At 35.8% G+C, this 12,964-nt stretch overlaps 1 protein-coding gene and 1 long non-coding RNA gene across 2 annotated transcripts; one reads left to right on the forward strand and one right to left on the reverse strand.

Annotated features, from left to right (window-relative positions):
* Positions 1-476: 476 nt before the first annotated feature.
* On the reverse strand, positions 477-9,730 carry LOC105836239 (proteasome adapter and scaffold protein ECM29). The gene is made up of 28 exons (XM_012680140.2): positions 9,706-9,730; positions 8,915-9,162; positions 8,712-8,830; positions 7,948-8,097; positions 7,588-7,866; positions 7,303-7,498; positions 7,140-7,225; positions 6,706-6,895; positions 6,469-6,614; positions 6,067-6,370; positions 5,805-5,991; positions 5,365-5,721; positions 5,115-5,290; positions 4,928-5,029; positions 4,644-4,850; positions 4,460-4,574; positions 4,197-4,380; positions 3,776-4,064; positions 3,450-3,683; positions 3,025-3,369; positions 2,782-2,938; positions 2,433-2,591; positions 2,221-2,352; positions 1,833-2,142; positions 1,565-1,748; positions 1,341-1,473; positions 1,031-1,240; positions 477-898 (listed from the first exon to the last, which is right to left on the reverse strand). Exons 1-28 carry the CDS (start codon positions 9,728-9,730, stop codon positions 696-698), a joined length of 5,427 nt encoding a protein of 1,808 aa, XP_012535594.1. The 3' UTR covers positions 477-695.
* Positions 9,731-9,733: 3 nt separating this feature from the next.
* LOC118647433 lies at positions 9,734-12,687 on the forward strand. Its single transcript, XR_004964709.1, has 3 exons — positions 9,734-10,175; positions 11,234-11,508; positions 12,535-12,687. It is a non-coding gene; the product is annotated as an uncharacterized LOC118647433 (long non-coding RNA).
* The last annotated feature ends 277 nt before the right edge of the window (positions 12,688-12,964 follow it).

The raw sequence follows: 12,964 nt of genomic DNA on the forward strand, positions 1-12,964 counted from the left end.
TTAAAGTGTGGTTCGGGAATAGCAGGATGATGTCAGCAGAAAGCGGCATCCATGGAGCGATTCGGTATTCTGGAAAAGGAATGTAGTAGTAGCATCAGCAGCAGGAGCAGCGACAGCAATCGGTGAGTGAATTTTTATCAAATCAATTAATTGAATTTATATCGTGTATGTGTGGTTTGCACATTTATAGAACATGATTAATGCATGTGCATAAAACAGATTTAAAATATGAATGCATATAATCGTAAAATTTACGGGTATAGCATGAAACCAAATAAACGTGGACATAGTATAGAAGAAACCCAGTCATGCACATTACCTACGGGATTTATTGATATTTGACTACATAGTTCAATGTGTACATTTTGTGCACATAAAGGCGCTGATGGATGAAAACACCTAAAACGACGCGATGACCGCTCTCAGATTTCTCTCTGATAATATACACAGGGTTGTAATAAAAAATTTCAAAAAAGTTGTTTTAAATTACATTTTATTAAGGAGTATAATACTATATTAGGCACATCTACATTTAACATATTAAATAAACACGCAACCATAGCTATCAATCTTTTGTTATCGTTCTGAGATTGCCAACATCAACGACTGTATGAAACATATTTTGACGTGTAAGAAAGATGAATTCGATTAGAGTGCCCGATACCATATGCACATTTAATGCATGTACGTGCTAGTTAAATTTTAAGCATTTCTTTGATATCGATTACTCTGGTCCGTATTTCTGGTTGATTATCTTTTGCTAAATCAGGCAAGAGTTCTTTCAAAAGGCGCGTTATTTTCTCAAGCTGTTCGTCATTGTTCGTTTCGCGCATTTTTCTTGCTAAGGAAAGAACCATGTTTAACGCTTCTTTTCTAATTTTGGTGAACTTCGAAATATCTACGAAAAAAAAAGTCAAGCTGTACTTAAGAATATATTCGTAAAAAATCTGAAGTGTTTAAATTATTTTAATATAATATAATATTATGAATTAGTGTATTATATCGTATAATTTGTAATATATATACTTACTTATACAATATGATAATATTTTATTGAGACTATCGCCTATTTGATCTAATAATTTTTTATCTTTTAATGGCATTTCCGCTTTGCTTATCTTTAATAAGACAAGTCTATCCACAAAGAGATTTAACGCTGTCAAGATAGCGACCTGGACAGACCTTGTACTATTTGGCAGTACCTTCTGACAGTGAGTCACAAATTCTATGCAATATTTATCTACAATCACAAATCAATTTATAAAGAATATTTGAAACATAAAAATGCATATTCACATTTTTCATTGAGTAAAATTCGCTTAAACGCATAATTTTGTAACCTTGAGTCTCTTTGGTGGAAGGCCATGCTTTCCCAAGCACCTCGTAAACTGTTTCTTGTAACTTGATATTATTTTCCTTCTTCTTCCTATTTTCTTCCGCCGTGTCCTCGTCATCGTTATTTTTATCAGATACCTGAACGTAAATTAGGTAAATGTCATATTCATACGTTTGCAATTAATTCCTTTGTAATATCAATGTCATTGTCATATCAAATGTATTTTACCTTAATCAGTATTTCCTGTACAATTTCATATATTTCGGTAAACCTATCAATATCAAGTTCATGCAAGACCATAGCAAACGCTTGTAACGCATGTCGACGATACTCTACGTTTTCCTTTTTACTTTCCCTATGTAGTGTTACCACAACGGTATCTAACAACGCCGGGTCTGCATTTAAGGCTTCTCTGCAATAAAATCCGAGAGCCATTAAATTTAAGTAGTATTAATTAAATTATTTATAACATAATATTTCAAGTCGTCTGACGTACTTGCTATTACATGCTAACATAGCGAGAGCATTCAATAGACGTTCCTTTCCGTTCCACGTTCTACCACGCAAACCATCGGTTAGTATCTTTAATAAAGTATTTCTGGCTTCCGCATCGATGTTGTGACCTGACTTTAAAGCAATAGTATGAACCGCATTTGCCGCTTGCACTTTCGTAGTCCATGATGCCGACTCCAAAGCCGTATGTAAAATATCGGTTATTGGTCGCAGGTTTTGTAAGATTCCTGCTTCAGTCCCAGGCGTTATTTCGTTCCAGAAATCAGTCCATAATTCCACGGTGCTTTCGTTTCCTGATAAATAGCAATATATACAAATACAAGATTAAAGCATGAAATAGGCTTGTAAGCAATAAATTTATAAATACAAACCTGGTATTTTCTCCGCGTGCATAGCGAAAAAAGCAAGAGGAATGACTATTTTTTGATAATTCTTTAATTTCTCCTGATTATAATTATTTATGGATTGCAAAGTTTGTCCGATCGCTAATCTTATTGCATCATCTGTAATTTATATTTTTTTCATAAAACGAAATGTGTAGATTATAAAGGAATGTGAAACTCCACTGTAATTAAAGACATACCTTCGCGTTCCAGATACCACGTGTTTAAGGTATTAAATAATTTATCCAGACTAGAATCTTTAGCAGAGCCTACTATATGCCCAATGCTAATCGCATTATTTTTTCTCACGGCAGTATTACGATCCAACAAACCGTTGAGTAAGGCAGATAATACCTTAGCTGGATGAAACACAATATAATTAATTTACAATACAAAAATTCCAAAGAAACACTAATCATTATTGAATTATGATATAAAGAGTATTTTGCGAATGATTTCGCAAGCGAGAAACATGCTTTCTTCTCATTTTTATATAGAAGAATATATTTTGTATTTGGAGTTCTCTTGAAAGTGAAAGTAGTTACTAACCACTGTAAGGCTGCAACTCTGTTTTCAGATGTGTACTGAGAAGAATGACAAAATGCGAACAGGCAATTTTCGTTCCAAATCCTATGCTGAACTTGATTAAATCTATTACTTTTGGCATTAAATTCTTTAATACATCTGCATCGATGTATTGAATGCACTGTAGGCAGAAAAAAAAATTAAAAAATTATTAAAGCATACTCTAACAAATTCACTTTCGAATCGTCTACGAGAACAAAAGTATACCTTCGTTATTGTATCCGACGCGTAGTGGCCTTTGGCAACATTCGCTCTAAGATTATCGATAGCTTCCTGAGTTTCCGTAGTTGCGCCACACACATTGCTCAAGTACGAGAGCTTGGGATTCTCTGATTCACCAATCGTTTCTAATAATGACGGTATCAGATTGACGAGTGACGGTTTCAGTAAAACACCGGCCGTGGACACAAGTTGAGACACAGTTAGCAACGATATAGCTCTCACTGTATCTACGACATGTGTAATTCCAATCTCGAGTAGTACAGGCAATATCGCTTGAATGACTTCTTTTCCTGCGTTACCGTGCGACGAATCACAATGACGTATGCAAACCTATGTGGAATTAACATTAAAAGTGTTAAATTTCTGGATCATAGAGATCTGGTCAAAGATTTTAAAAACTCTTGCCTCACCTTACTAAGTATCTTGGTGGTGTTCGTCGCGGCTAACCGCGTGCCCTCGTGAATATCATCCATTACGCGAAACAGTTTCTTCCAGAGTTCCGGGCCACATTCGGCGAAGTCAAATTGGACGTTTGTCCTTAAAAGATCTGCGAGAGCATTACAACAACTGATACGTACTCTCCATTCGTTATTCGTTAGATTATCAGTTACATCAGTCAATATTTCTTTATGATATTGTTCAATCTGACGGTGATATATGAAAAACAAATTTTCACGCTTACAACATTTATGCACACATTTTAGGCACTTGTTAACATATATCGAATATTACTAACAGCTTTCGTCGTGGAAGGTACGACGGCTCGCCAGATGCTGGTCATACTCTGCTGGATCTTCGGGGTCGGATCGAATTGATATCTGTACAATCGTGGTATAATATTAGGCAGATATTTATTCAATTCATCTCTCGCGATATTAGCGATTGCCGCAAAACCAAACGCGGCCCCCTTCTTGGATGTCCACATCGCATTATGATTTGCCAAATGCATGAAATAATACACGAGCTCGGGTTTCTGCAATTCCGTCGCGAGAGAACAGATTTCTCGGTACGTTGACAGATTGCCACTGAAAAGTTGCATTATTTTTCTTTAAATATCTAATATACTCGTTATTAATAAAGTATAAGTTCAATAATCATCTTTTTCAATTCAGATACTCTTCATTTTTAACGCGAAATATTCTATATTTTAATCTTACCCTGATGGACTTTTTCCCAGTTGACCTTCTTCAAACAATTTGGTATCGGCGGTAACTTGCTGTACCGTCCTGCGACCTTGCATAAACTGATCTAATATAGTGGACACTAAAGCCTCACGTTCTTCTGGTTTGCCGTTAATATGCACCAGACTAAGGCCTTTCGAAGCAATATCTTGCACAATATCTGTTATGAGATAAAAAATCAAATCTCTTTTTACACTCAAAAATGATAAAATTCACTTACAACAATTTATATTTCTTACCACTGTCATCTGAAAGAAAATCTATAAATGCATGATGAATCATGGACAATCTTTCCTTAATACATTCTCGTTGAACGTTGTGTTTTAGAAGTGCGAACAGCCATACACATACTGCCTTTAAAAAAACATTATACTATTAATTAAGCAAGAATTACTTTACCTCTTTTCTTTAAAGTATAAATACCTGTCGTAAGTTTGGATGAGGCTCTTTGTATATATTAAATAATTCATTCAACACGTGTACCAATAATTCGTCACTCTCCTTACTATATGGAACAATGTGTTCGACGGGTAAAGTCGTCCAAGCGTCTCTCGCTTCCGAAGAAGCTTGCGCTTGAACGCAGCAAACCAAGGCTTCTCCCAGAATTAAATGAATTTCAATATCTTTCGTCTGTTAAATATCATGTATTATTATCACGTAATAAACATGCGTGAAAGTTAATTGCGTATAAAAGCAGATTTACACACCTCTTTGACCGTTGCTATAATTTTGTTCGCAATGTCCGTGGTATGCGGAAAACACTCGCCGACACACAAGTATCCCAATGAAAGCGCAGCTTTCTCCTTCATCTGAGAAAAATAGAGCCTGATTTATAAGATTGAATATCTATACACATGGTATTAAATAAAAAATAGTTAATTACGAGAAACAAACCTTAGTATTCAATTTGGCATTGGACAAGATGGAAAAGAGCGTTTCTACTATTGCTTTCTTGTTCAATTCGTTATCGCCTTCTGCTGGTAATGGTAGAGAATACGTTCTACCTAAGATGCCGACAGCTTGAATAGCCGCATCCATTAATAATATCGCGTTATCACGAAGATATGTACCTGAATAATAAATATAGTATTTTAAATTATTAAAAGTATTTATAACGCCCGAATAACTTGATACAAATACATACATATTGCTTTTACAATATCGTTATAAGTTGTCCAATTACACAAATCTTCTTTATTTTCGTTCCGTTGTTGCATTAAATTTCTCTCCATCATGTAAGTTAGAGTCATTAGTGCGCCATGCTGTGCTTCCAAATTTTTCCTATTTATAATATCCATAATGCTCGAAACATTTTTCTCGAATTCATTCTTTGGAAAATAGCCGGTAATAGCGGCATATACTTTCGCAGCTAGTTGTCGTATATCTTGCTTAGCGGAAGCAAGCAAGGAACAGAGCCACGGTAATTCTTTCTCATATGATTTTATTATATAATGCGGAACGGATCCAAGTACTTCCAATAATGCGTTCAAGGAAATTTGATCTATGACAATAAAATATGCTTAATTTAATATAACATATCATATAACTATAATTATTTTAAATTCACTATCACAACAATTTTACCTGCAGAAGAATGACTTAAGAGTAAAATCATATCAAGATAATTATTTAATATTTCTGGTTGATCTTTGTATAATTTTTCCAAATAACGTCCAATCAAAGGAGTATGCTCGCAGGGATGTTGCAGCGGCTCATTTCGCGCGGGAATATTAGCACTTCTAGTGAGGCAAATGCGGCAATAAGAAATAATCTACAACAATAATCGCAATTGTAAACATATTTTTGCAACACCCACACATATCTGGAACTTCCATCTGAAACTTACTTCGGAAAACGTGGCAGTACTATACGGAAGTACTTGCTTATCCATGTTTCTGCCGCTACTCGCAGCAGGCATTCTTGACTGCATCCTCGAATAAATGTAAGTTACTAACTTCACAAACTCGGGCAACAAGATCTTGTTACTAATTTGTTGATCGTCCTCGTTTTTGTGAACAACACCGTAAAGCGCTTTCATAGCTTCTGTACTTATCTCATGCTTGTTATCGCCGCACGCTAATAACAATAGATACCGAGACGGAGCGTCATCGGGTGGAAACACAGTTGCGGCATAATGCATTGCCACAAATCTATTTGCAGAATAATACATGTCACATACATGATTAACGTATGTGTTAAAATGTGTGTATGTGTGTGTAATATAATTTATAATAGTTTAAACACATACCTTACGTTCGATTCTGGCGATTCAATGTGTACCGACAGTAGCGCATTCATTAGAGCTATATTGCTCTCATCCTCTTTGCTCAGCACGAACGCAGACGTCACGCAGATCAATGCGTCCCTTACTGTGCGTCGTAGTTCGCCATCCGTCTTAAATATTAAACGTTCACACTCATTTAACTATTTATATTCGATTTCGAAAATTATTTTACAAGTATTTTTCTAACAATCGAATACTTACAGAGACAAGCGTATCGAATAAGCTGTGTAACAAACTCAAATCTTTGTTTATCAGAGATGGTATTCTTTGACCAAGTTGTCCAATGACCGTGTACGCCATCGGCTTGTGCACGTCATCGCCTTCAGAGATCAATTTTATCATGCCATTTAAGATTACTCCGGCAACGCGGGTTAACGGAACAAGACTGCAACTTAAAAAAAATATTTATCAAATACAGTTCATATCATATGACATAAATATGTACTTTACATAATTTGAGTTATATCATATAAAAAGATAATTTACAAAATATTTACGAAGTTGCGCGCGTGCAAATGAAAGATACAAGTTGATATCTTTCTTAATAAAATGATTCAAAAATTAAAACTCGATCGAGAATTTTTCAGCAATAAAGTAAAATAAAAATTGATTAGAATGAAGTATGAAACACTTACTGCTGGACGATATTTGACGTAAACTGCAGCGCTAATGACTTTAACTTTGCATTTGTATTTTTTCCATACAGTGAATCGAAAATAACCTGAAGAAAAAAAAGAAGCAATTTTATGAAGTAATATTGTATAACTATCAGCATTTTTTAAACTAAATTTCACGTACTTGAATACACGGCGGTATAATGAATCCCGCTTTAGTCACCCGACAAAGATACTGCAAAAGCTTAAGACGAATTCGTGTGCTTGCAGGTTGCCGTTTCATTTCGGGTTTCACCTCCTTTTGCGTGGCTAACGCGTCAGTTCCCAGGAATAAAGTGTAGAGTGGAGCTGCCAGTTGCATCGAGGACCAGTCCAACGTACTAAACAAGTAATAGAACCAATATAACCAATAGAAATTATAGCACCGAGCTATACCAAATGCGAAATTCGAAACGGTTTTTATACGCACCCGACCATCTTTTTCAATTCTAAATCCGCCATGTTAGCGATGCTGAATCTGGTATCCGCGGCCGCTACGATCAAGTGTATCAGAATATCTGTATCAGGGAAAAATCCACCAATGAGGAACTTGACAATGCCCAACTTTATCTGCTCGAGTTGTTCGGCCGTAGGTGGATTCTCGCCTATCACCCTTTTGAACGCGTAGTCGCTCAAACCTGGCGGTACAGTGAACTGTGACCAATCAATGGTCTGTCCAGATTGTTGATTTTCCGTTTGTCCCACAGATCTTACAAGAAATATACAGCATCAGAAACTGTATGTAGATATTTAAAAATAATGCGTTATTGAGTACAGAGTACAATCTTACCCATACGGCAACAATAATACGTCGAGCATGAAATTTATAAGTTGCTTTGCGACGTAAGGCTTGTCTTGCAAGCCTAAGAGAGATGCCCGTTTATCAGGATCTGATGGTATGTTGATATGTCCTAACGCCGGCATTATAATCAGCATTAAACTAAAACATATCGTAATTCAACATTTTACAATGGGATATAAACATAAAAAAATTCAATACCAGCGTAATTGATATTTAAGAAATGCAAGGTTGGATAAAAGTTAATTTTTTTAAACTAAATTCAGTTAATGACTTACAGAATTAATGTTGAAAAGTTAAAAGTTACCTGAACAAAAAACTTAGTTAAAAATTACGTTCCAATTAAATTAACTCAAATTTTTAATTTTCAATTATTTTTAATTTTCAAAAATTAATTTTAAAAAACATTATTTATTATATTAAATTAAAGTCATAATTTAAATCATTATTTAAATTACTAAAACAATTCTAATATAAATCATCAAATATATTTAATATTTTATTTGCAAAGTTTGTATAAAATAACAAAGAAATATTGTTTCTTTTATGGAAATGTATTTTTCTTGTAGAATTTTTTCTTTTACAGATAAACTTTTAACTTCAGCTAAAAGTTAATAAATTAAAGTTTATGTATTTTAAGAGCAACTAATTAAAATTAAAAGTTATTAACTTTTTAACTTTATTATAACTTTTAACTTTTTAATTGTTAATTCCTATCCAACACTATAGACTTGAGAAATTTGTAACAGACAAACCTGTCTTGATGAGACAGTGGTTTCCCCTCAATAGCGTTCAGTACACTCGGAACCAGTTCTGCTTGCTTGCTCATTTCCATTCGAGGATACCCTAGCTTTATATATATTATGGTAAAGTTCTGCAATTAATACAAGTATATGTTACAACGTGTCTCTTTTTAATCTCGATAAGATCATAACATAAAATAGCGCAGACAACATACAATTACGAATGAGCTAGCAGATGGATCCTGATACTGCAGGAGCAAAGCTTCAACTGGCAGCTGTACCTGAGACCTGCTCTTTATTCTTTTGTTTATGTGGATCAACAGTTCCATCACCTTTTTTCTGACACCTTCCTGTCCACTGGACAGCTTGAGCAGCACAGGAGGTAAAAATTTGCAGACCGATGCCTGTAACTGCTCGTCCGTCTCGGCGGAGCCCAGGCGAAGAAACACCCGCTCGAGTAAAACTAAATGAGACACAATGGAAACGAAAAGAGTATAATTTGTTATTACATCATTGATCTTTCGGGTGATCACAGAAGAAAGGAAATTTTTTATCGTGCATATATTACATCTGTGTTAAGAACGAAAAAATGAAACTATCTATTGATCCATATTTATTTCAGCGACGTAATCGAGTGTCATCGGACGTGAGGTCATCATGAAAAAAATGCTGACATCATATGCCGATAGTTCGGAGCAGCCCTTTTCAGAGGGATTTAAATCGCGATTTGACAGCTGCGAACACGTGTCCATGTCCCGGTGCAGCGAAGAAATGAATCAAGAGGAGGACGACGGAGATCCTCCCCGAGGTAATTTTCTCTCTTTTTTTTCTCTCTCTCTTCGGCATGACAATCGGACAGTTTGTGCTCGGCTTAACCCCGTTCCTCGCCCCCGTCGACGAGCGGCATGACCCATGACGACCCGCGGTCGTCGATCGTGCAAAGAAGGGTTGCGCGTAAAAGGGGCGAAGATCTTTATCTCCCGTTTCTCTCGGGAGGTATACTTACTCAGCTCGTCCGTAGCCGCTGCCATTTTGAAAAAGTCTATATAGAGAGGAGAATCGGAGAAAGCGAATCCGTCCGGGACGGCGCGGCGAGTTGTCGCCGCCCGTGGAGTCGCGCGCGTACGATTCGACGGCGCCGCGACGAGAGTCGCGATCGTTAGATCTTTCTTTTCTTTTCTTTTTTTTCCCCCTGTCCAATGTCGACGTTACCACGCGTGTATTGCACGCACACGCACCCCCCCTCGCGACTTCGACGTCGTTTTACGTGAGGGCGCTATGAATTTCGATTCGAATTCGAGGTTAGGAACGGACGATGCGAATGCGTGCGAGCGAACGACGTTTAACGATGTCGTTCTCAGTCTCCCATATTTTTTTCCTCTCTCACAACAGTCGCGCACGTCGAGTCGGTCGAGTGGCACGAATCTGCATTAGATATCGGGGAGCGCGTTGTGTACAAAGGGACTGACACTTCTGGTAAATAAACGTGTCGAAAATGCATTGGAAATGTGCGAGATTACATCTACGATCATTGCATCTCGTTCGTCAACATTCTCGAGAGGAATTGCGATCTCGTATTACAATCGTCGATCTCTCGTCGGAAACTTGAAATCTCGCGTTCCTCGCGCGAGCGCTTCGAGATCGTCAAAAAAAAGAGACAATTCTCTCGCAATCACGGATTCACACTAGGTTGAGGTTAGAGTGTCACCGCGGGAGCCAGCGGGAGCGAGCGATAAGCGAACGACATGCGCGCAACACGTGGTGCGAGATTGTGATTTTTCGCGGACGCGCCGCGCGTGGCCCGAAAGGATGGAAAAAGTGTTCTAAGAGTTCAGGAAAACAACCTCTGTTCAATTCAAAACAATGGAAACTCCCCCGAGGACGTCTCTTTTCTTTTTTTTCAGTAGTTTCATCAGTTTCATGCATCTGTCTCGCTGCGATTTAAATCGACTTCGAATGATCATCGCTTTATTCATACATACATGTTCATTTTTATGAACGTAAATTAATTTTAGTCGGTTTAATTTTACTCTTTACAGTAATAAAAGGAATGTTTAAGGAAAAAGGGTTAAAGTTAATTTATAAAAATAATAAAAATGAATATTATTTATTCATATTAATTGTCATAGTCTCCAGCTTTATATTACTATGTCCATTTTTACTAATGTAGATTAATTGGATTTTACATTTATTTTCTTGATTTCTACGTTCTAAGTTTTTCTTTTTCTAATTTCTAAGAACTCTTAAAATTGTTACATTGATAAAGATAGACATTGATGACAAAAAGACGCGATTCTATATACATTTGTGTCTACAGTAGAATCAACTTCAAACTTTCCCGCCAAAATAGGTCTGAAGTTGTTCACAAGTTTGAAGTTGTTTCGCGCGAGATTTTTTTTCGTATGTATGTATCGACGAGTCAACGATGAAAAAAAAATCTAAACCTAAACAAAGAGAAGCGTCGCTTCTTTGCGCATGACATTTTTTTACAAGAAAATGTTCACGTGATCTTAAACGTAGTTTCAAATTTGCAGAGCCTTTTCGCATTTTCAAATAGCATCCCGAAGTTGACCGCACGTACTGCGGACCAATAAGCGTTTGGCGATACAAAATCCACTGATTGCCGCCGTGAGCCCCCCTCCCCCTCTAATTCGATCGCATGCTTGTTTGTTGACCTTCAGCTCCGTCTTTTCGCGCGGTAGAGGTCAACTTGCCTCTGACTCCTCTTGCTTGATCGTTCGAATGCGAGTGTACGGTGTTTGTGCTGCCTGATCATACAACATATCATTTTGTGCTCTCCGTCGCCAACGTAGGTAGGAAAATCCTCGCGGTGAATCTCACGAGGTGCAGAGGATAATTTCCTCGCTTCCGCCACGTGCTCCTGCACGTGTGGTGCATGTGTGTTCGTGTGTGTTCGGCGGGTGTGTTAATTGAGTTCCAATTATTACGTGCAACGAAAACGAGCTCCTGTCTTTCGATGTAAAACTTGTAAACACTCATGTACTTGCGCTCCTCTTCTGTCGTACATGGAGGACAATTAGCTCACATGTTATTAACATAATTATATCCTTATGTATCGTTACATTGATTGTTACATCGATTCACTTATTATGTGTCATTTCGCATTTTTATCTATGAAGTTAACAGGCCTGTTGGATGCTTTATCTGTTTCTAATTTCGTAAATAATTGCCAATCCCTATTCCAGGATCCTTACGTAAAACAATTATATCGCTTTTTATGTCTAATGAGAAAACGCATGATACGTAGAACAGAGATTTATATTGCATAATTGCGTTAATATCTTCATATAATGCATTTGTGTATTTTGTGTATGTACACATTAACATAATAATTGTTAACATGAAATTTTAATAAAGATTATTAAACTATTACTGTAAATGCTTGTATTTCTGTGTTTTAATAATATTTTAATCTAATTCAAATATTTTAATTTAATATATGAACGTTTATATAAAAAAAATAGTAAAATACATTTAATATTATTTCTATTAGTATTCGTATAAATATTAATATAATTAATATTTATAAAATATTTGATGTTTTAATTTAATTCTGTTAGAATAAGGATATTCTATACAAATTTTGTATTAATATGTAGGAACAGTCTGTTATAATTTTCTTTATTGTATTGATTAAATTATTATGCAACAATTTACTTTGTAAAATATAATGTACTAAGGTTTTACTAATATCTAAAATGTACTTTTAATCATTTCTGAAGACACAAGAATTACAGCATAATAATATTCAAAAACAATATAATAAATCAGTCTCTCTACACCTTAAATAGCTTTAACTTTATATCTGTTATAGGTAGCACGCATATAAGATTTTGCTTATACGTAGTAAAATGTTGGCAAGCACTGTGATATCATTTTTCTAATAAATCATCCATACCAATCAGCTTAGAAGCGTATAATTAAATTTATTCGCATTAACAATGGTACGGAGAATGAGACGCTTTGTTTGCAGTGCAAGAAACATGCTCATAAGGATTCTTAGACGCCTTTTACAATTTCTCCATAGATGGTTCAGTAGAAGATTTGAAACTGTAAGTTCTATGTGTGAGACTGTATGTGGAAACATCATTTTAATGATAAAAAAAGCAATTACTCAGTTTTAGATTTCTTCTTTTATTAATGGTTATCTTTAATAAAGAATATCCCCTCTTGATAATAATCTTAAAATATACTTGTTATTTACTTGAAACAAGTAATTTACTTAAAATTTGTCTGGTATATAT

Source organism: Monomorium pharaonis, chromosome 9 (assembly GCF_013373865.1).
Source record: "Monomorium pharaonis isolate MP-MQ-018 chromosome 9, ASM1337386v2, whole genome shotgun sequence".
NCBI lineage: Eukaryota > Metazoa > Arthropoda > Insecta > Hymenoptera > Formicidae > Monomorium > Monomorium pharaonis.

Bases quoted from the DNA above. Each gene is read 5' to 3' on its own strand.
- LOC105836239 (XM_012680140.2), bottom strand. From the start codon at position 9,730: ATGGCAGCGGCTACGGACGAGCTGA. The intron at 7,499-7,587 runs GTGCGTATAAAA...TTACTTGTTTAG, and splicing joins GAATTGAAAAAGATGGTCGG to TACGTTGGACTGGTCCTCGA. The intron at 2,143-2,220 runs GTTTGTATTTAT...GCTATTTATCAG, and splicing joins GCACGCGGAGAAAATACCAG to GAAACGAAAGCACCGTGGAA.